Genomic DNA, 23,960 nt, shown 5'->3' with positions numbered 1-23,960 from the left:
TATAAGTACCCAGTTCAAACTCAGGCTATATCCAGAGGGATTAATAGGTAGGGAACTGCCTCTGGACACTGGAGATACATTCGGTACCTATTTTTTTCCACCCCTAGCCAATAAATGTCTTAGCTTTATTTTTATTTTGACTTCATTCTCAGACATTATCTCCCTACTTGGTGGCAGTAATCATCTCTGGCAACTCCTTGGTCCTTATTGCTTAAGATTTCAGAAATAGAGCTCTGCATCTGTCATTTCCCTCTAAAAAGGATTCTAGATCTTGCTTAGAGCCATGTGATTGGCGGCCTTGGCAAGTTGTAGAGGGTCATTTCCTTTCAGAAATTATGCTGGACAGAAAATGAAGCTGAGTGTGAAAGTAGCAATCCAGGGGCACCTGGGTGGCTCAGTTAAGCATCTGACTCTTGATTTCGGCTCAGATCATGATCTCACGGTTTATGTGTTGGAGCCCTACATTGGTCTCCACACTGACAGTATCGAGCCTGCTTGGGATTCTCTCTCTCTCCCTCTCTCTTTCTCTGTCCCTCCCCTGCTCACGTGCACACTCTCTCAAAATAAGTAAACTTAAAAAAAAAAAAAAAAAACAGACAGTAGCAGTCCTGTCCCTGCACTCTTACCAATTTAACAGTGAGTTTTATCTGTTTTTAATTTTATCTATTTTTTAAGTGTGTGACTATTTCATGAGTAATTCTCATTGGAAAAGATCCTAACAATTCAGAATTGTATTATACAAGACAAAATGTGAAAACTCCCTTTATATTTCCCTACATCCTTCCTTATTCCTTCATTCTTTCCTCCAGGGGAACGCTGTGAACAATTGTATTCTTGAAAGCCCCTCAGTATGTTTGTATAGTAGTATATGTACCTACATACATTTTTAAAATATGTGAAATGGATCACACTCTATGTATCATTGAGCTACTCATCTTTTTCATTTTAGTATGTGCACTGCCAAAGCAAGCATTTGTCTTTTTCATTTTAATGGTGTGTCTTAGAGAGCTTTCCATTGTAGTACCTTTGCTTTTTATGGAGGTGCCATAAATTACTTAAATTACTGCTACTATTGATTACAAATTGTATTCATTTATGTCACACTAACAATAAAGTGATGGCTTTCCTTTTTTTTAATTTAGTATTTTTATTTCCTGCTTAATTAAAAGATCTAGGGATCTATATATTGTGTGACATCACAGCATCATGCCAAAGCACTGTTACAAATTCTGTCATGGTATTTGGGGTTGGATTGTGAGTTTTTCTAGGTTGATGTTTTGTTTTTTTTTTTCAACTTGTGATAAGGTACACATAAACATCTTAACCATTTTTAAGTGTAGTTTAGTGATATTACATACATTCACGTTGTTGTGCAATCATCACCACCATCTATCCCCATCTTCTTTCATCTTCTAGAACTGAAACTCTGTGCTTATTTAATATTTGAGTCCTTGCTTTCAGTTCTTTTAGGTGTATACCCAGAAGTAGAATTGCTGGATTCTATGGCAATTATATTTTTTATTTTTTGAGTACTCACCGTACTGTTTTCCATAGCATCTGCACCATTTTTACGTTCTCATCAACAATGCACAAGGGTTCCAATTTCTCTGAGTCCTCACCGACATAGTTGTTTTAAACATGTATATGTACTTTAGAATGCATTAATAACAGCTAATAACAAGCACTACCTACTTACTAGGCATTTTGTAGATGGGTCATTTGTGAAACTTGGGATCTTAAGTGACTTCAGTCACACATCTTATAGAAGGTAGGACAGATTCATTATTCAAGCAGTCACCCTCCAGAACTTGGGCTCTTAACCATTCCATTATTATTGCCTCCCAGAAGTGGACTATTACCAAGTCAAAGGATATGTATTTTTTAAACTTTAAACTGCCAAATTACCTTTCAAAAAGACTCACACATTAGTCCCATTAACAGCATAAAAGAATGCCCATCTATGCCCTCCAAATCCTTGTCAACATGTGAAATTAATCCTTTTTAATTTCTGCCAAGTCAGTGGCAAAAAAAAAAAAAGACCATTGTGGTTTTTCTTAACTTTTAAAAAACGTTTTCATTATTTATTTTTGAGAGAGAGAGAGAGAGTTAGGGGGCCAGAGAGAGAGGAAGACACAGAATCTGAAGCAGGTTCCAGGCTGTGAGCTGTCAGCACAGAACCCAACGTGGGGCTTGAACTCACAAACCATGAGATCATAACCTGAGCCAAAGTCAGACGCTTAAATGGCTGAGCAACCCAGGTGCCCCAAAAGATTTTTGTTTTAATTTGTTTCCCTGTTGCTGTTGATTTTGAGATACTTGTATATGTTCATGGACCATTTCAATCTTTCTTGAATTGACATATTAGTAATGCTACGTGGCTGTATTAGTTTCCTATTGTCGCTGTAACAAATTACCATAAATTTAGTAGCTTAAAACAACACAAAGTTACCATCTTACATTTCTGGAGGTTAGAAGTCTAAAATGGGTCAGCAGATCAGTATTCCTCTAGGGTCTCTAGGGAAGAGTCCATTTTTTGTCTTTCACAACTTCTACAGGCCACCTGCATGCAGTTCTTGGCTTAAGGCCCATTTCTTCACATTTTATCACATCCCGTCTCATTGATCTACCTTCCTCCTTGGAAGGACCCTTTCCCCCACATAGCTGATTTTCCCAGTGATTATCATAAACAGTCAGTGTTTTTCCCATTGTTTTGAAATGCTCCATTAATCCAATACTTGATTTCATTCTAATCCAGTATCAGTGTTACAGGATTTTAATTACTATAGTTGTTTATTATATCTTACTCCTTAGAGGCCAAGTTCCCAATTATTTCTCTTTTTAAAAAAATCTTGGCTATTTTAGCTAATTTTCTTTTCTTAGATTTTACTGGACAGGTTCTACAAAATATCCTGTTGATTTTGATTGAGATGATTTTGAATGTATATAGATTACTTTCTGGAAAATAGACACGTTTACAGTTTTGATTTTTCCTATCTAGGAATAGCTTTTCTTTTTGTTTGTTAAAGCATCACATATTTTTCAATTTTGTATTATTACTGTAAATTCATTGTATTTTATCAGTTATATTTTTTATTGGTTATTGCTAGTCTGTAGAAATACTTTTATAATTGGTTGTTTTTCTCAAAATTTCTGGATAAAATTAGCCACTTTGTAATGGTGACAAATCTGGTTCTTTTTCTTGCCTTAAATTATCATCTAAGACTGTCAGTACAACTTTGAAAAGTACCATAAAACTGTTTTACTGTAATGAAGGTCTTCGATTTGTAGAACTATGTATGTAATATTTCTATGGGTTTCTAGTAGATATCTTTAAGTTAAGTTTTTTCCTAGTTTATCAAGGATTTCGATCCCAAATGCATCTTGAGTTTTGTCTGACATTTTCATAATTTTTGTGTTCTTTTCTTCTGTACATATATTTAGTAATGAATGACAGTAATAGATTTATTTTTGTTTGGCTTATCCTTTTATAAAAATTTGCTTGTGAATGTTACTCGGTAATTTTACATAAAGCTCATTGAAAAGACAGACTAATAGACAGTCTAAACCAATGGTTTTCTATTGGTTGTTTGTATGTGCATTGTATACATGTGTGTGTCTTTCTTCTCAGCCTTGGAAGTCAGGGTTAAGCCAGTGATCTCAAAGTGGAGACCTTTTGCAATTCTTAGGATGTACTGGAACATTTATAAAAAGAAAGCTATCCAGTAACCCTTCTTTGAAAATGTAGTAGCACTTGACCTGAAAACTGTCTGGACTTTTGTTGCCTTTTTTAGGATATGGATTTTCAATTTTTTAATCTCCATTACTGTTACATCGTTACAGGATTTTTTTTTTTAATTTATTTTCCTAAAGCCTTATCTTATTCATCTTGTACAAATAATTAACTTTTGATTTGGAGTTTAAAATTCTTATTCCTTCTGTTTTTGTTTTTAGCTCTTTATTTAATAACAGCTTTTGTTTTATAATTGGTATAGTCAAGGTTACAAATATTTCTCTTGGGTGAAACTGAGTGTCACAGATTTTAACATGTAATGCACTCATTTCTAAATACTTTGAAATTTTAAATTTCATTTCCTCTTTAAATCAAGATAGCAGCATGACTCATAATAGCCAAAGAATGGAAACAACCCAAATGTCCATCAACTGATGACTGGATAAATGAAATGTGTTTATCCATATAATGGAATATTATTCATCCATAAGAAGTAATGAAGAACTGCTACATCCTACAACATGGGATGAACCTTGAAAACATGCTATGTGAAAGAAGTCAGAGAAGACCACACATTGAGTGGTTCCACTTACATGAAGTGTCCAAAATAGGCAAATTCTTAGAGACAGAAAGTAGATTAATGGCTTTCAGAGTCTAAGGGAAAGGTGTAATGGTGAGTTACTGCTAATGGGATTAGTGTTTTTTGTGGGAGTCATGAAAATGTCCTAAATTTAGATTGTGGTGAGATTGTACAGCTCTGTGAATATACTAAAACCACTGATTTATATGCTTTAGATTGGTGAATTTATGGCATGTGAATTCTATCTCACTAAAGAAATTAAAAATAATTCTAGGACAGTTTTTTTCAAGCCAACCTGCTAGGAGGTTATAAACCAATTTAGTGGGTTACTAATAGACTTGGTTAAAAAAAAAAAAAAAAAAAAAAAGGCAGGGGATGGGAAGTTCACGTAGTTCATTCATGTAAATATGTAAGTTCCTGAAATGTTTAAGTAAAAACTCATAAGTAGCATATTCTTCATGGCAATTATCAATATATAGTATTTGCTCACAAAGACAGTAAGTTTTTGTTTGGCACTTTGTTTTTACTATATATTTGGGTGATTAGTGATTGGGGTGAAGGATGGTTAGGAATGAGAATTATACCAGGAATGAAATCTGAATTGAAAGGATCCTTAGAAATGGCAGCAGGGGGCACCTGGTTGGCTCAGTTAGTTAAGCGTCCGCCTCTTGGTTTCGGCAACTGTCACACTTTTCCAGTACTTTCTGCCTTCTTCATAGATTTTTGCCTTGGCTTCATTCTGTATTCTGGCCAAGTATATTCTTATTTCTAACATTATTGCTCTTTTGATCAGGTTACAAATTATTTGACTCTTTTGAAATCATACTGCTATTAAAATTTTATCTGTTGTCTGTTTCAATTTATTCGAGATTTTGTAAATGTATTGGGTTAAATTTTATATGCTTTAAAGTGCTGACATAATTTCTTTCTTCTGAACATGAATAGCAAATATTTGAGACATGAAGTGTAGGTATAAAGAGTTTAAAGGCACAGACTGAAATTATTTTAGAACTCTCCTTTTTTTTGTTCCAGGAAGAATGGGTTTCAGTTCCTAATATTAATAAGCTGAAATTTCTTTCTGTAACATTTCTTCCGATTTTTTTTTCTTTTAACACCCATCATCAATAAAAGTTAACAGTGATTCTGAATTCTTTAATCATGTCATCATCCTCATTATCTATTAGTAACTGTCTCTGTTTCCTCAAAATTTCTTTTTTTGTTTTTTTGTTTTTTGTCTTTTTATGACAGAGACTTTTTTCAGTTGTTTGATATTCCTTGAGGGACATCATATGTAAAAAGTATGGGATTAGTAAAACATCGGCAGTTTGAGAAAGCCAAGATGATGCAAGGATCAGAAGGAAACTTAAAACTATAAATAGTATCCTTAAGGTAAAAGATTACAGTGCATCATTGAAACTGTTCAGGAGTCTGTAAAAAAGGAACATTAAGAGCAAAAAAGGGGCACCTGGCTGGCTCAGCTGGTAGAGCTTAAGCTTCTTTTTTGTTTGTCTAATTTTTTTAAAACGTTTATTTCTTTTTTGAGAGATAAGAGAGCATGAGCAGGGGAGGAGCAGAGAGAGAGGGAGTCAGAATCTGAAGCAGGCTCCAGGCTCTGAGCTGTCAGCACAGATCTCAGCATGGGGCTCGGACTCACGAACTGCGAGATCATGACCTGAGCTGAAGTTGGACACTTAACCGACTGAGCCACCCAGGCGCCCCTAGAGCATATGATTCTTGATCTCAGGGTCATGAGTTCAAACCCCACAGAGTTTACTTTAATAAAAAAAACAAAAAAAGACCAAAGTTTAGGAAATTAAAAATATGGTAGAAATGTAACAGACAACACAAGTTAGAAGGATAAGTGTTGAAAATAGAACAACAAGATCTAAAGAGATAGAAAATGTAAGGAAATTAATGTAGTAAGCCAGAGGGTCCCGCATCTGGGGGGAAAAAAAAGAGTTCCAGAGAGAATAGACAGAGGATTAAATTCACTTTGAAATATAGGAAACTTTCTCAGAACTAAATGAATCTCTACTTTGTAAGTACTGATACAGAAAGTACTTAGCAAGTTAGATTTTCAAAAAGCCATTCAGGAAATTTCAGAATCTGGGAATTAAAGAGCAAATTCTTGGGGTGCCCGGATGGCTCAGTTGGTTGAGCATCTGACTTTGGCTCAGGTCATGATCTCTCATCCATGGGTTCGAGCCCCACATCGGGCTCTATGCTGACAGCTCAGAGCCTAGAGCCTGCTTTGAATTCTGTGTCTCCCTCTCTCTCTGCCCTTCCCCTGCTTGCATTCTGTCTCTGTCTTTCAAAAAAATAAAATTAAAAACGTTTAAAAAATAAAATTTAAAAAAATAGAAAATTCTTTAAAAATAAGATTTCTTCCTTCCAGGGAGAAAAAACAATCCCTGTTTGGAGACTCAGAAATGGGAAGGCATTGATTGGATTTGTCAGCACCACTGAAAGCTAGAAGGCAACGGAGCATTTATTTTTTACTCAGACTGGCAGTCAAGAGTGAGGATAAAATAATAGGAGAGATCTTAATAAATTTACCTCCCATGCACACATTCTTCAGAAATTACCAATAATATGCACTATGGAAATGAAGACGTAAATCAAGACAGAGGAAGACTCTGGGACTGAAGGAACAGGACATCTGCCACAGAGAGATGACTGAACATTAAGACGTTCTCTATTTGAAATTAATGCTTATATATAAATTTAGCATATTTTTAAAATGATATTTAAAAGTTAAAGTAGGATTTTTTTCTTAGGTGATCTCTTTCTGTATTGTTTTAGAATAAGAAGAGAGTTTCTTCTGTGTCAACACATGTCTCAGGGTAGAGTCTTGGCATTTCTCATTGTGACTTGCAGTCTATAATTCAATCATAAATCCTTTAACTGGGAATGCTATTTAATGTACAGTTTTATAACTAAAAACTTCTGTTCACAAATGTATTTGCTTCCAAGAATATTCAAATCTTTAAAAAACAATTTTTAACATAACGAATCCTATGATATTTGTAGAATTCTAATATTCCAGCATTTTTATGTCTGGTTTTCACTTATACCTCAGTACTTCTCAAATTTTTCACAATTTTCGTTCTTCTTAAAATCATATAGTAATTTTTGTTCGTTTGTTTTTTGCTTTTTGTTTTTGTTTTTAAGTAGGCTCCACTTCCAGTGTGGAGCCCACTGCAAGGCTTGAACTCATGACCTTGAGATCAGGAATCAGACACTTACTTATCTGACTGAGCCAACCAGGCACCCCAGTCAAATTGTAATTTTAATTGTAAAAGGCAACAAGTTTGAAATTAGAGATCTGTTGTAGAAATTCATTTTGATCTGAATTTTAGGAATATTCATTCAGACTCATTATTTCTATCTAGGAAGTTGGGCCGGGTAGTTCTTAATTAAGTTTTCCAAAGACACGTTTTCACTAAAAATGAACACATTGAATCATGTAGTTTTATAGCTGCTCTGTGTTCCTGGAAGACCAAAAGTGTCAAGAAGTGAGGCAGGTTGGAAAGGTCACCAAAAATCTAATCTGAATCATTAAGTGTTGCTTGCCAAGGTATGTCTTCTGTCTCAATAGCCCATATAACTGGTTTTGCTATTAAAATTTTTTTGTTGTTGGGGCACCTGGGTGGCTCAGTCGGTTAAGCATCTGACTTCAGCTCAGGGTCATGATCTCATGGTTCATGAGTTCTAGCCCTGTGTCAGGCTCTGACAGCTCAGAGCTTGGAGCCTGCTTTGGGTTCTGTGTCTCCCTTGCTCTCTGCCCCTCCCCTGCTCATTCTCTGTCTCTTAAAAATAAATAATAAACATTAAGAAACTTTTTTACTACGTGGCAATGAGAAAGAATGAAATATGGCCCTTTGTAGCCACGTGGATGGAACTGGAGAGTGTGATGCTAAGTGAAATAAGCCATACAGATACCATATGGTTTCACTCTTATGTGGATCCTGAGAAACTTAACAGGAACCCATGGGGGAGGGGAAGGAAAAAAAAAAAAAAAGAGGTTAGAGTGGGAGAGAGCCAAAGCATAAGAGACTCTTAAAAACTGAGAACAAACTGAGGGTTGATGGGGGGGGTGGGAGGGAGGAGGGGGTGGGTGATGGGTATCGAGGAGGACACCTTTTGGGATGAGCGCTGGGTGTTGTATGGAAACCAATTCGACAATAAATTTCATATATTGAAAAAAAAATTAAAAAAGAAACTTTTTAATAATAAAAACAAATTTTTTTTTGTTGTTTTGAAAAGAGAATCTGATGAAACAGATTGATAAAAAGGTAAATAAAATATTGAAAATGGGGGTTAAAATTCCTTTTCCTGCAGCTACTGGAAGGAATGTTTTGTACCTTATTTTGTTTAAAGCTTTATTATTTATTTATTATTTATTATTATTAGCAGGTAGCTAATAAGTGTCAGCCTGAGTGTAAATCTAAGTCTTTTTGCCTCCGAACCTTTCAGTGCACAGAAATTTTGATATAACTAATTGATTGGCATGTAGAGGAAGGAATTAGTAAAATTTTTTAAATTTTTAATGAGAGACCATTTTTACCTATCAAAGAAGCTAAGTTTTCCAAACCTGGTAATACTTAAGTACCAGAAGCCCACATATGTGAGGAGATATAATTCAGTTACAACCCCTTTAGAAAAGTCTTAAATAATAATCCTAAAAGCCAGTTATGGCCACAGACTGGAAAGAAGTAGTTTAAAATCTTAATTTGTTCTTGGGGCGCCTGGGTGGCTCAGTCGGTTAAGCGTCTGACTTCAGCTCAGGTCGCGATCTCGCGGTCCGTGAGTTCGAGCCCCGCGTCGGGCTCTGGGCTGATGGCTCAGAGCCTGGAGCCTGCTTCCGATTCTGTGTCTCCCTCTCTCTCTGCCCCTCCCCCATTCGTGCTCTGTCTCTCTCTGTCTCAAAAATAAATAAAGGTTAAAAAAAAAAATTTTTTTTTAAATCTTAATTTGTTCAGAGTAGCAGTGTTTTAAAACAAAGTAATTATTTTCCAATTTTTCAATATTTATCATGTTATTTTTATAAATAGGGAGAATGTTTTTATCCTTACCTGGTAATTTAACTTTAGGGAAATAATTCTAAATGCAGAATAAAGATTATCCAAAAATTACTCATTGGCTTTATTTTTAGTGGTAAAAAATTAGAAACAAGGTTAAATGTCCAGCTGAGTGAGCAGAACGTGCCAAAGTAAGTGGTGATATGTCTAAGGGAAATATGTGGATTTAAGAGATTGCATAGGAATAAAGAGAAAAGTTTATAATAGGAAAAGCAGGATACAAATTTGTATAGTGTGTGATTATAGATACATATTTTCATAAAAATACAGGAAAATATTGAAAGAAAATGTAATTTTATTGGCAATTTTCTTTGGATATTGAGTCTCAAGTAATTTTTTCCCTTTGTACTTGTGTTTCCCAGATTTTATTTAATCATGTACTGACTTTTTATATAAAAAGTATTATTTTCCTAACATAAGGTAAAGTGATAGTTAATATTTTCGTAGGCCACCACTAGATAGTGTTCTGTTTATATTATCTGTTAAGTGGGGAGACATTTTGATAATGCCATTTTCTTAATGTCCTATTTTATTCTGGAATGAACATGTTTGTGTTTCTTAGATCTGAAACTCAGCACCGAGGCTCTGCTCCCCACTCGGAAAGTGATCTACCAGAGCAGGAAGAGGAGATTCTGGGATCTGATGATGATGAGCAGGAAGATCCCAATGATTATTGTAAAGGTAAGGCCTTTGATAAGAACACACCAAGTAAGACATGACTCATGAGTATATGCAATTTCTCACTTGAATGTTGGGTCTGTCAGTGTAAGCTGTTTTGATGCTTTCTGCTTATCGCATCCTTTTCTCTAAGTATAAGAAATAATATTTCCTCTCAGTTCAATTTAATTTATTAAAACTTGATTTTATGTTAAATCTGTTTTTACCCTTCTTTCTCCTTCAAAATGATAGTGCATATTTACCTTAGAAAATTTCCGAAATATATTAAAAAGAAAATAAAAACTGTCTGTGATGCTGTATCACCCAGAAATAACCAATGATGAGATTTGGTATACAGGCTTTTCAAAAAACCTTTTCATTACTTTTTTCTCATAGTAATGCTTGCTAAGGTAAGTTAAACTGGAATTATAGATACTTAAACTGTGTCATAAAGTTGCCTGATAGCTTTTTTGTTTCTTTATGAGACTTTCTACGATTCTGGGTGGCAAGTTACAACAGAATGTATCTTACCATCTAGGAGAACATAGTTTGTGTTATTCTCAGCAAGCAAAGATACACGTAAAAATACCTTGATTCCTGCCACTGTTGGCAGCCTTTTCAGGCCTTCCTGGTTTTTATTTTGTTTAAGGGAGCAAACTCTCTATTTTCCCTTTCTTTCTTTCTTTCTTTCTTTCTTTTCTTTTTCTTTCTCTTTCTTTCTTTCTTTCTTTCAATGTTAAATAAATGGAATTCTTTTTTTTTTTTAAGTTTAAGGGTTTTTTGTTTTGTTTTTTGTTTTGTTTTTTTTTGAGAGAGAGAGCATGCACAAGCAAGGAAGGGGCAGACAGGGAGAAAGAGAGAGAGAGAGAGAGAGAGAGAGAAGTCAGTGCAGAGCCAGACATGGGGCTCGAACTCCTGAACTGAGGTCATGAGATCATGACCTGAACTGAAATCAAGAGTCAGACACTTAACTGAGCCACCCAGGTGCTCCTAAATAGATGGAATTCATTAATCTCCTTCATAAAAGAACATCCTGAGACTGAAACTATAAATATGTTTTATTTTAAACATTCATATATTTAGATAAATCTATTGGATTATTGAGGGGCAAGAATATTGTGATATGTAACCTTGTTTTTGTTTGACAGTGACTTATTTTTTTAAGTAGCTATTGGTTGTTCAACAAAGCATCACTTGCTTACTCTAAATCATTAGTCTTACTTGCGAAGATGTTTTTCTGTAACATGAGTTTAGTAGGTGGCTGTGTATGTCAGACTTACAATTTTCTTCTCAATTTGTTACATAGAGAAACCATTTTTATTTGATAAACTGTGTATAGATGTTGAAAATGGATTATGAGATACCTTTTCCTTCTTACTGCTTAAGTGACTGTTTCCCCCCTGTTGTTTCTTCCAGGAGGTTATCATCTTGTGAAAATCGGAGATCTATTCAATGGGAGATATCACGTGATCCGAAAGTTGGGCTGGGGACACTTTTCAACAGTGTGGTTATCGTGGGATATTCAGTAAGTTGTAGTGGTCCTGCAAAAGAATTAGTTAAGTGATGCCTAAGTGTTTTTGTCTGATTTTCCAGAGATGATCCAGCCTTCAGTCTAGCTCTAGACCAATTTCTTGGTCAGAATTTTGTTGTTGATAATCTTTATATTCTTGGGCAAATTTGTCTTTTCCTCTGGTGAAGAAGCATGTTAGGGGCAAAATTAGTGTCCATAAGGCACTTGGAACTCAGAAACTCAAACATTACAAAAACTCCATAAAAGTATGGTATGTAAATTCATAGGGTTTTGTTTTGTTTTGTTTGTCTTTTACTGGATTTAAATTTTTAGATGATGTCCTGGACCAACCTATGTGAAATTATTTTCTTATATTTTGTTTTGATAAGAGATTCGCTCGACTGTACAGTCCAAAATTTTTCCTATATAAAAATCACAGGTAATTAACATTGGAGGTTTACCTACAAGTGTATGGTCTGTCTTTGATGGGACAGTATTTGAGATCTGTGCACTTTATTTATTTTTTTATCAGTTCGGTTTCACCCAAGTATTTCTTTTGGCTTCTTATAGGAAAGTATTACAGCTTTTAACCTTTGAGGTTTTGACATGCAGATATGTAAAATACTTCTGGTTTAATGGGGTTTTCCCCCTTATTTATTCCCATTTCATGGTTTTACTTGGATTCAAGGAGACATTGAGAAGGTAGACTTTAACTTAGAGAAAATGTATGGTGACTGACATTACCCTAAAACGGATTTTCTTCCTCCTGTAAATGAAATCTGGCCAGTTAGTGCCATCCATTAACAGGTACACGTGATCCCATAGAAATAGCCTGTGTTTAAGTACAGGGAGACATGGAATCCGTATTTGTACTTTTATTGCCTCGTAGTTATGACTGAATCTTACCTTCCTAAAGTAAGGATAGGGCATTCGTCTTAACTGCCTGTGTTTGCTTCTTAGGGGGAAGAAGTTTGTGGCAATGAAAGTAGTTAAAAGTGCTGAACATTATACTGAAACAGCACTAGATGAAATCCGGTTGCTGAAATCAGTGAGTATGAGATCATATGTGTGAACTGCAAAGCATCATAAAGTTATATTAAATTAAGACATAAAGTTCCAGTATCCTTAAAGAGGTAGAGGAAGATGAAGTATACCTTCTGTGCATGTGGTACTGGAAGTGGTGGAATACGCTGTGATGGGAATTTTCTGTATGTAAACACTGAAAAAAACTTTCAAACAAACAAAAATGTTTATTGAGCATGTTTTATTTACCAGACAGCACCAAAAAATGTTTTACTTTCCTACTATGGTTAAAAGTTGTGTGAATAAGTTTATAACATCTGTTTTAAAATGTTATAAACTATATATAATATAAAATAAGCATTTTATTAATTCCCTTAATATCTGAAAACGTAAGTAAATTTTATTTAAAAAACTTCTGGGTTTTGCTAGAAATTAGGAAGCTGTCATTGTAGTAGAAGGAGCTTAAACTCCAAAAACCTGGGCTTTAAGACCAGCCCTAGTCTAGTATATCCTCCCTCTCATCACTTCATTTCTTCTGAGCCTTAGAGTTTTCATTTGTAAAATGAGCATGTTAGACCCGGAGAGCTCTAAGAGTAATTTTCAAAGTGCCAGGCTGACAAGATAAGGAGCTTGTGCCCCAAAATAAATCAATGTACTGTTTGCTTCCTTCATTGAGAAAGGTTTTTTTATGGGGCAGAGAAGGTCAGCTGAATGAACAGTGTGATGAATGTTGTGGTTGGTTTACATCCTGTAAAGTCTCCTTAATTCCTCATGGCCTGATAACCAGTGATTAATTTGGGAGGTACACTTTTAGTAGAAAAATGGTTGAATTAGAGCAACAGTCTATGTTGGTGGTATTTCCTTTTGTTAACTGTTTATTTCTTTGTCTATTTGAGCTATTAAAATTTTAGTATGTTTTTCTCATAGATTTGTACGAGGCCTTTCTTGGGAGTAATTAATCCATTGTTACATGTGCTGCGGGTATTCCCTCCCCAACTATTTGGATTATTTCCATGCTTCTCCTTTTGCTAAATACTGTCTTTCTCACTTCAGGTTCGTAACTCAGACCCTAATGATCCGAATAGAGAAATGGTTGTTCAGCTACTAGATGACTTTAAAATATCAGGAGTTAACGGAACACGTATCCTTTTAAGAACCTGTTTGAAAATAAATCATGAAATAACCTATCTCTAAGAAAGGAACCAGATTTAATAAATAGCATTCGTCTCTTTCCTCAAGGCAAAGTACAAGCAAACTACTTAGTTTTATTGTAAGCTTCTGAACATAGATGTGAATCATGTTTATCTTTATATGTTATGATTTTTCAGAGTATTGCTTTAGGCTTTTTCCCCTTTACAGGCAAATTAAACCAACAAAAACTTGTTTGGTTTTTTTAATGTTTGTTTATTTTTGAGAGAGAGCGAGACAGAGTGCAAATGGGAGAGGGACAGAGAGAGAAGAGAGGGAGACACAGAAATCGGAAGCAGGCTCCAGGCTCTGAGCTGTCAACACAGAGCCTGACATGGGGCTCGAACTCAAGAACTGTGACATATGACTGAAGTCAGATGCTTAACCAGCTCAACCACCCAGGCGCCCCAAAAGAAAACCTTTTTTAAAAAATAGCCTTGTATTAGTAAAGGTTCTATAAGTTTTATCAATTAGCACAGAAATTTTAGTGGAAGTAATTTTTCATGATAAACACTGGGTAAAGAAAAATTTAACACATTTTATTATCTCCCAGCCTTCAACAGGGAAGAGGCTGTGCATGGGTTATGCTTAGAATCTAAACAGGTATGTGATCACATTCTGTCATGATGAAAAAACTGACTTGTTTAATGTTTTTATCTGGATTCTTAGAATTTTTAGAGTTGGAAGGAACCTTAGCTGATTTTTCTCTTACGTAAGTTCGTATCAGAGTGACATACACCGAGTTAATTAAGAGGCGTTGCAACAGCCATGCTTATGAGGACCTGTCAGATTTTTCAGAATAAAAGATGTAGAATCTCACTTGGATTGGAGAGTCTAAAACTACCTGTTCATAAACTATTTAAAAATGTAAAAGGAAAGACATTTCATACCTCTCATTTCTCCTATACCTCTGCATATTTAGCTTCTGTTAACACACATTATTAGTTGCCAGTTATGGCCTTTATTAAGGAGGTGGGCTACATATGGTTCTGTATTATGTGGACTATGGTAAGAGATTTGAACAGAGAAGCAAGAAGAGAGAATAAGAGAACAGGTGATAATGTGAAAAGATTTTTATCTGTCATTCTGAATTCAGTTGTAAGTTACTCCCTTTGAGAAGTACAAATCACATACCCCTGATCTCTGAAGGAGACTGCTCCAAGAATCATCCATTTTAAAACAGGGTCTTGTGTCTATTGCAGTCACTTTGTAGACGGTTTACTCTGTGTGTATATGCGTTTTGTTTTAACTGTTGAAATCTTAGTGGATTTGAATTTCAAGTTCCAAGATGCTTTCCGGATGTTACCAGATGGTTTCTCTGTACTTTTACGCACTGAGTCCCTGTTTTATTTATTTCTCTTTGTCCTTAGCCCGTTTTCTCTCTGCCCTTCCTCCTACTTGTCTCCCAGCTGTCTTGGCTACTGCATTATTTGCTGCTACTAGAGATTGACAAGGATAAAATTCAGAATGCTGAGTTAAGGGTTAATGGGTTGCTATTCTCCTGCCCCTCATCTCTGCTTACCACACAGACATGCCTGCATGGAGCTGTGTATCTGTATTTTTCTTTGCATCTGAGCGTCTCCAGAGCACTGCCGTTTCTCATACTGAAATATAAGGGCCCTGAACTGGAAAGTTAATCATGTAGACTTCGGGATACTTGGTTCATTCTACTTCCCTGAGTAGTAAGGAGAGAGGAATGATTAAAGAGGGTCATCGAGTCTGTATATACTATTGACATTACCCAATGAGTATCAGTTATGGTCATCTATGTGACCTGCTATGTCTTTAGGATACTTCTTTTTTCTAGTATGGATTTTCCTTCTTTCCCTAGCTCCTCTTACTTAAATCTAACTCTTCTTAGTTTTCAGCCCTCTTTTTTTTTTTTTTTTTTTTTTACACCATCTCCTCAAGAAACTTTTTCATGTATCCTTTTTTCCAGTTTTTTTTTTTGTTTGTTTGTTTCTTAAGTTTTTAAATATTTGGTCTTTTTTATATCACTGCTTACAAATTAAAATACCATTGTCCGGGTTGCCTGGGTGACTCAGTCGGTTGAACGTCCGACTTAGGCTCAGGTGCTGATCTTATGGTTCGTGGGTTCAAGCCCCACATCTGGCTCTGTGCTGAACACTTGCTCAGAGCCTGGAAGTCTGCTTCAGATTCTGTGTCCCTTTCTCTCCCTGCCCCTCCCCTGCTCACACTGTGTCTCACTCTGTCATCTAAATAAATGTCAAAACAAAACAAAACAAAAAAAACATTGTCATGGGTGCCTGGGTGGCTCAGTCAGTTGAGTGTCCAACTCTTGATTTCTAATCAGGTCATGATCCTGGGGTCATGGGATTAAGCCCCACATAGGGCTCTGCACTGAGTGTCAAACCTGCTTGGAATTCTCTCTCTCTCTCTCTCTCTCTCTCTCTCTCTCTCTCTCTCTCTCTTTTTCTTTCTCTCTTTCCCTCTCCCTCCATCCCTCTCCCTGGCTTGTTTGTTCTCTGTCTCTCTCACTCAAAAAATACATATACCATTGTCAAATTGCAATACTTCTCTCAACAAATCAAAGATTGAAACTAGGGGGTGCGTGGGGTGGCTCAGTTGGTTAAGCCTTTGACCCTTGATCTCAGCTCAGGTCTTGATCATCTCAGAGTTGTGAGTTCAAGCCCTGTGTTGGGCTCTTCACTGGGCCTAAAGCCTACTTAAAATAATAAAATAAAAAGATTGAAACTAGGAACATAAGAGAATAATTTAAAAATCTGTTTTTCTGGATTTTTTTAAAGCAGTCTACATTTTTAAAAATCCTGATTTGGATTTTGTATATACAAAAGTAGAGTAGTTTAATGAATGTCCACAAACCCATTACCCACTTTAGGAGTTACCAACTCATCGCCAATCTTATTTTGTCTCTACCTCCTACTAATTTTGTGGCCAACCTTAGATACATTATTTTATCCATAATAATTTTAAAGCTTATTTCTTTATTTTGAGAGAAAGAGGAAGAGAGCGAGCGAGCACGAGCAGGGGAGGGGGACAGAGAGAATCCCAAGCAGGCTTTGCACTGTCAGTGCAGAGCCTGATGCGAGGCTCAAACCCACGAACCTTGAGATCGTGACCTGAGCTGAAGTTGGATACTTACTGGACCGAGCTACCCAGGTGCCCCCATAACTGCATTTTTAAAAATGTTTTCAGCTTGACCGGTGGCATCCTCTTGAGGTCAAGACATGTTCCTCTTGACGTATTCCATTACTGTTGTCACAGCAAGGTTTCCAGGTTCACACAGGATTTGGCCATTTCTTTAAGGAGCCCAGGTTTTCCTTCAGTAAAGAATCTTATTTAAAGGAAGAGTCTGGGCACTAGGTCATTATGACATACGTATAGCTCAACTTTCCCATATGTAGAAACTTCTAGAGGTACAAGGTAGCAACTAAGTCCCAGCAGTGCCCTGCACACTACTGGCTCAAAGAATTATTCCTGCTGTGATGATTGGGATGTGTGTACGTAATGAGAACACACGGTGGCACTAGAATCAAGATCAGTTTTGTGAACTACAGAGCATAAAGCAAGTCAGTTTCCTACTTTTAAAAACTGTTGGCATTCACATTTTTTTAGGTTAAGTTTTGGTACATTATCTCCTGCAGTTAAAGCAGAAGTTATTTTTCCTTGCTTTGAGGCTGTGAGAGTAAAAGTTGTTACCCTGGACATTAGTTTTTACATCAGGGAAAAGGCAACAACTTAAGCCTAGTGTGTTTCACTTTTACTACTCAGTGTTTTAATGTGCATAGTTTTATCGATAACCAGCCCCCCCCCCCCAGAGTTTTCCATTTCTTGGATGTTTTGAGTAACTAAAGCATTAAACAATCTTTGGAATTCAGAATATTAACAGCTAGATTTTTTTTTAGTCATATTCTATAACTTTTTTACTAAAAGAACAATACAGTAACAATTTCATTGGGATGGGACACATTTTATCTTGCTTCTTCTTTTGTGCTTCCTTTTTCCTTCCTTAACAAATTCCTAGATATCTGCATGGTGTTTGAAGTTTTAGGGCATCATCTGCTCAAGTGGATCATCAAGTCCAATTATCAAGGGCTCCCACTGCCTTGTGTCAAAAAAATTATTCAACAAGTATGTATCTTAGTATTTTCTCTGTGGTGATTGTTTTATATTCTTAAAGTGTCAGGAGTTTTCTATATCCAATAGAGTTTTTATTTTAAAAACTGAAGATTTTTTTAATTGCTAAAATTAAGTGTTTGATTCAGTCCCTAGTGTTTATTCTGTGTTTAAATGTTTTAGCAATAACCCATTTCTCCCAGATTCATCTCCTATAATAGTCATTAGAGGGCAAGCTGTGTTCAGTGACTGATTTTGAAAATTTGAAAGTTCTGGTTGCAAATATTGATTATGTATTAATAGAAAATTGCTATGTCAAATTATTACTGTCTCTTTATATAACATTCAAGGGCATTTTCTAATATTTTAAATAACTCTCAATATATAGTAAAGTTCACTCTCAGGCAAATATTAATACTTCAAGGGGCAAATAATTTGTTTGGATAATGTGTTTTTGTGGAAAGAGCTCCAAACTAGGAATCAAAAGACCTCAGTTCTTTATCAACAAGGAAATGTGAATTAAGAGATATCTAAATCTCTTTCATCACCCAAATTTTAACACTCAAAGGGCATATTGACTTTTATTCTTGGTCTTTGTGTACTTCTTTAAATACCTCCAAATAGAATTAGCTTTTTAACACTTGAAACTTTTTATTATAAATAAACACTGACCTTTGTTCATAGTTTACGAGTAATCTTTCTGGGGAAGTTTCTTTGTGCCTTATTAAAAATGCTTTATTCTCTGTTGAAAACTACCATATTGTTTTTATATCTTTATTTTTTTAAATGTTGTATTGTGATTTCTTCCTTCTCCAGAAAGACTTGTATTCTGTGTTTGCAAGTCTACTGCTCTATTCCCATCCAGGTGTTACAGGGTCTGGATTATTTACACACCAAGTGCCGTATCATCCACACTGACATTAAACCAGAAAACATCTTGTTGTCAGTGAATGAGCAGTACATCCGAAGATTGGCTGCAGAAGCAACAGAGTGGCAGCGATCTGGAGCTCCTCCACCCTCTGGATCTGCAGGTATGTTTTCTTTGAGGACTTTGGTCTCATTAGAAGTTAAGAGAAGTTCCTAGTTTTGTTCTATTACCAGTAGTTAAGTAAGGCACCACGCATTCCTTTAACGATAATATATGGTAAGTATTTATGTGTAAGAAATAATCTCAGCCTTCAAAAGACTTTTTTAATTCTCAGTATCACTCTCCTGTAGAAAGAAGTCTAGAGATTGTGTCTTTTAGGTACAGATATTTTGTATACTTTAAAAGCTAATTCATGTTCTTGTTTTAAAATGTTTTCCCTTGTGATTCAGTGGCCATTTTTTATGTGTTTACCTCTTACCATGACAATACATGCTTGCTTATAGATCAGTGATCTGTGCAGGGGCAAGATAACTTTGCTATCAAGAACTTGAGTTTAGGCATTGGAGTGGACAGACCTGGTTTGAGTCCTGGGCTTCATCATTGGCTTGGGTGCCCTGAGCGAGTTCTTGACTACCTTTTCCCTCTTGGCAGGAGTTCTTAGGATTAGTTCCATGTGAAAGCATTTAGTAGGGTGCCACACAGTATTATGTGCTAATTAAATGATGACTATGATTATGATGATTTTTTTGCCATTTGGGGTATAGATTTTAATATTAGCAGTTTTATTATATTTGAGGAACTTTTAGTTTTGAGGAAATTTAAGCTGAATTATCAGTTAACATAGGCTTTCTTTAAAAAGATAGACTAAAGAAGGGGGAAATGAGAAGTTAATTGATGGGCATAGAGTTTCATTTTTCCAAAATGGAAAAGTTCTAGTAATATTGCACAACAATGTGAATATAATTAATACTATTGAACTGTACACTTAAGAATAGTTAAGAGGGAAATTTTACCTTGTGTGGCTTCTTAAAAAAAAATTTTTTTTTTTTTTTTTAATAATATTTTTGAGAGAGAGACAGAGTGTGAGCTGGGGAGGGGCAGAGAGAGGGAGACACAGAATCTGAAGCAGGCTCCAGGCTCCGAGCGGTCAGCACAGAGCTGGATGTGGGGCTCGAACCCATGAACCGTGAGATCATGACCTGAGCCAAAGTCAGACACTTAACTAAGCCACCCAGGTACCCCTTTCAAAAAAATTTTTAAGATTCTACCTCCCACCTAAGCTAAACTAATATCCATAACATGCTGTATAACTCTAGCTCTTGGTGCTGTGCTCCTTTTAAAACAGACCAGTGCCAAGGGGAAGAATTAGAGATGGGAGTCCTGGATGGGGGTAAGGGGGTAGGTAGTTGCCTGTCATTTTCTATTTTAAACATACATGGGAATGAGATTTTTGCAGCAGTAATAATGGAAAACCAGAAATGGGGACTTGGATTTTATCTGGAGAAGAATTTAATTTATTTAAGCTTATTTTAAGTTTGTCAACTTTTATATGCATTATTTTTTTTAAAAATGGTACTTCTACCAAAGTTGCTTTATAACAGCAGTGTCCTTTACAGCATAAACTTATGTTGCCTGCCAAATACCAGGATTCTTACTTGATTTTCTTTTCTTTTCAGTCAGTACTGCGCCCCAGCCTAAACCAGTAAGTATAAGGTGTTTCTATGTTTAATTCTGATCTGTGGGCAGTGGGTAGGGATTTTTCTGTTAGAGATCACGGTTTGTTTAGAGTTTGAAAAACAAAGAAAATATTCCTGCGCTTCTATAATTTTTTCCAATAAATTCCCATGCATCTTTAACAAGTTTGTACTGGTGAGGCTTCTACGGACTTGAGTGTGCCTGAGAGTAAGCCAGCCCCACAGACTGATCAGAGGACCAAGATTTATTGTTAATTTTGTTTTTATTTGGTTTCATAAGAGTATCCACATTGTTTACGTTAATGAGAAACTTAAGTGCTATGTTAGGGAAAGAGTGAAATTTAATTAGGAAATATTAAAGTTAACAGTTATCTCCAACTGGGGGTAATGGATTAGCCACCTGAAGGCTTTATCTGTTTGTAATCTCCGCCCAGGCTGACAAAATGTCAAAGAATAAGAAGAAGAAATTGAAGAAGAAGCAGAAGCGCCAGGCAGAATTACTAGAGAAGCGAATGCAGGAAATTGAGGAAATGGAGAAAGAGTCGGGCCCTGGGCAAAAAAGACCAAACAAGCAAGAAGAATCAGAGAGTCCTGTTGAAAGACCCTTGAAAGAGAACCCACCTAATAAAATGACCCAAGAAAAACTTGGTATAAATAGAGCATACACAAAAATTTACTTTAACATTAATTTATCATTGTTCTATAATATAGTGGTTTCATGCATAAAACACATCTCTGGGGGTGTCCTTATACAGTAAGAGTACAGAACTTTCATAAATGGTAGGCAGGTAATATTCAAATGTAATTTCTGACTTTTCTATGGAAATGCAACATAGACTTCATTTTGCAATTGAGTAAGGATAAGAAGATCTTTGTCCTTCCATAAATAGGTTTTAGATGTTCAGTCATGTTTTTATGTCACCCTGTATAAGTTCTAGAAAACGTTTTAATCTTATGGAGAAATTTTTTTGTTCTTTCACTCATACACATACACATACATCCTTTTTGTCTGTTTGTTCCTTAGAAGAGTCAAGTACCATTAACCAGGATCAGACACATATGGAACGTGGTGTAGAGGGTGGTGCAGCAGAGATTAATTGCAATGGAGTAATTGAAATCGTTAATTATACTGAAAACAATAATAAAGAAACATTGAGGCTTAAAGAGGATCTACATAATGCTAATGACTGTGATGTCCAAAATTTGAAGCAGGAACCTAGTTTCCTAAGCTCCCAAAATGGAGACAGCAGCACATCTCAAGAAACAGACTCTTGTACACCTATAACCTCTGAGGTGTCAGATACCATGATGTGCCAGTCTTCACCAAATGTAGACCAGTCATTCAGTGAACAGGACATCAGCCAGCTTCAAGAAAGCATTCGGGCAGAGATACCCTGTGAAGATGAGCAAGAACAAGAACAAAATGGACCATTGGACAACAAAGGTACCTGTGCAGACATACTTCCCCAGTACCCTTCCCTGAATAGCATATTCATGAATTTCTAAACTTACAGTACCATTGTTTTTATGCATAAAGCTTTATGGCAGGCACCAGGTTACCTTCCGTGTGTAAATTTTTAGCTAATTTTGAACTGTATTGGTCAATGTAGTGGATGCACAGCATTTTGTTGCCCTGAAGGCAGAGGTCGGTTTTAATTCCATAAACTGAGGATGTTGTTCTTTTTATCTTAGAAAATTTAGAGTGTAGGTTGCCAGTCAAGGGCCCGAGTATATTACTTCAGAGAGTTTTATTAGTCTTTGGGTATTTCTGTGTTCACTAACCAGTGTTACTGATGATGCCTATTGTCTATAGGAAAATCCACTGCTGGAAATTTTCTTGTTAATCCCCTTGAGCCAAAAAATGCAGAAAAGCTCCAGGTGAAAATTGCCGATCTTGGAAATGCCTGCTGGGTGGTAAGTTAAACTTCTCTTAGTGCTGTGTGGTGTTTGTTTGAATTTTTTTTTTTAATGTTTATTTTTGAGAGAGAGAAAAACAGAGCATGAGCGGGAGAGGGGCAGAGACAGAGGGAGACACAGAATCCAAAGCAGGCTCCAGGCTCTGAGCTCTCAGCTGTCAGCCCAGAGCCTGACATGGGGCTTGAATTCACGAACCGTGAGATCATGACCTGAGCCAAAGTTGGACTCTTAATCGACTGAGCCACCCAGGTGCCTCCTTAATGCTATGTTTTGAATAGCATTGACTAGACTATTTTGAATAGTGACTATGAGTGAATGAGAATTTGGACTTTAATTGTGCTAAGGAAGAAAATATCTGTAGTTCTGTACCCAGGTTGCCAGTTAACATTTTGGTGCATATTTTTTCACTTTTTTCTTAACCTTTTATTACGGAAAAGTTCAAATATATTTACAAAAGTGGAGAGAATGGTATAATAAAACAGTCTCCACTCCCACTCCAGGTACCTGTCACCCCGATTCAGTAATGTTCACTACTGGCCAATCTTGTTTTATCTGAATTTTTACCCACTTTCAGACTCACAACCCTTACGTTCATACTTCCCCCTTATTTCCAAAATTGGCATCTAACTTATTAATTGTAACCTTTGAATGCACCTAACATATTTTGGACACTTTTCTTTGTTAACCAGATATTTGCATCAAATTCAGTTGGTTGTGTAGTTTTCCCTAATGTACTGTAGTTTCTACACATCTTTGATGGCTCTTTGTGGTGAGCATCTTTGCTCTTCAATCTTTCTGTGGTTGTCCTTAGGTTGTGTGCCACACATAAAATTGCTAAGTCAAAGTTGGGGCTCTTTTTTAAAGAGTGTTTTTGTTTTTGTTTTTTTAAATTTTTAATTAATTAATTAGTTTATTTACTTTTGAGAGGGAAGGAGGGAGAGAGAATCCCATGAGGTACAGAGAGAGGGGGAAAGACAGAGAGAGTATGGAGCCCAGAGCAGGACTTGAGCTCACGTGATGTGGGGCTCAAACTAAGAACTAACAAACCGTGAGATCATGACCTGTGCCAGAGTCAGATGCTTAAATGACTAAGCCACCCAGGCATCCCTTAAAGGGGTTTTGGTGTATATAGTGTCATGTTGGGTTTTTTGTTTGTTTGTTTTTAAGGGGTTTTTTTTTTTTAAGGTTTTATTTTTATTTTTTTAATTTTTTTTTTAATTTTTTTTTTTTTTTTTTGAGACAGACAGAGACAGAGCATGAGCAGGGAAGGGGCAGAGAGAGAGTGAGACACAGAATCTGAAGCAGGCTCCAGGCTCTGAGCTGTCAGCACAGAGCCCGACACAGGGCTCGAACTCACAAACCGCGAGATCATGACCTGAGCCGAAGTTGGACGCTTAACCGACTGAGCCACCCAGGCGCCCCAAGGTTTTATTTATTTTTGAGGGAGAGAGCTCACACGTGTGTGTGCATATGTACAAGTCGGGGAGGGGCAGAGAGGAGGGACAGGATCTGAAGCAGGCTCTGCTGTCAGCACAGAGCCAGATTCAGGGCTCAAACCTATAAACTGTGAGATCATGATCTGAGCCGAAGTGAGATCACTGAGCCACCTAGGCA

General features: G+C 36.3%; 1 protein-coding gene across 1 annotated transcript in view; it reads left to right on the top strand.

Annotated features, from left to right (window-relative positions):
- SRPK1 (SRSF protein kinase 1) overlaps nucleotides 1–23,960 on the top strand; it is an 82,054-nt gene that overhangs the window by 37,558 nt on the left and 20,536 nt on the right. Inside the window, 10 exon segments of the mRNA XM_060615310.3 lie at nucleotides 9,954–10,072; nucleotides 11,465–11,573; nucleotides 12,519–12,606; nucleotides 13,635–13,722; nucleotides 17,776–17,882; nucleotides 18,733–18,898; nucleotides 20,412–20,437; nucleotides 20,864–21,077; nucleotides 21,454–21,873; nucleotides 22,243–22,343. Coding sequence (XP_060471293.1) covers nucleotides 9,954–10,072; nucleotides 11,465–11,573; nucleotides 12,519–12,606; nucleotides 13,635–13,722; nucleotides 17,776–17,882; nucleotides 18,733–18,898; nucleotides 20,412–20,437; nucleotides 20,864–21,077; nucleotides 21,454–21,873; nucleotides 22,243–22,343 — 1,438 coding nt within the window.

This window comes from Panthera onca, chromosome B2 (genome assembly GCF_046562875.1).
Source record: "Panthera onca isolate mPanOnc1 chromosome B2, mPanOnc1 haplotype 2, whole genome shotgun sequence".
NCBI lineage: Eukaryota > Metazoa > Chordata > Mammalia > Carnivora > Felidae > Panthera > Panthera onca.
The sequence above is the reverse complement of the archived record's forward strand: the minus strand, read 5'-3'. Positions and strand labels throughout refer to the sequence as shown.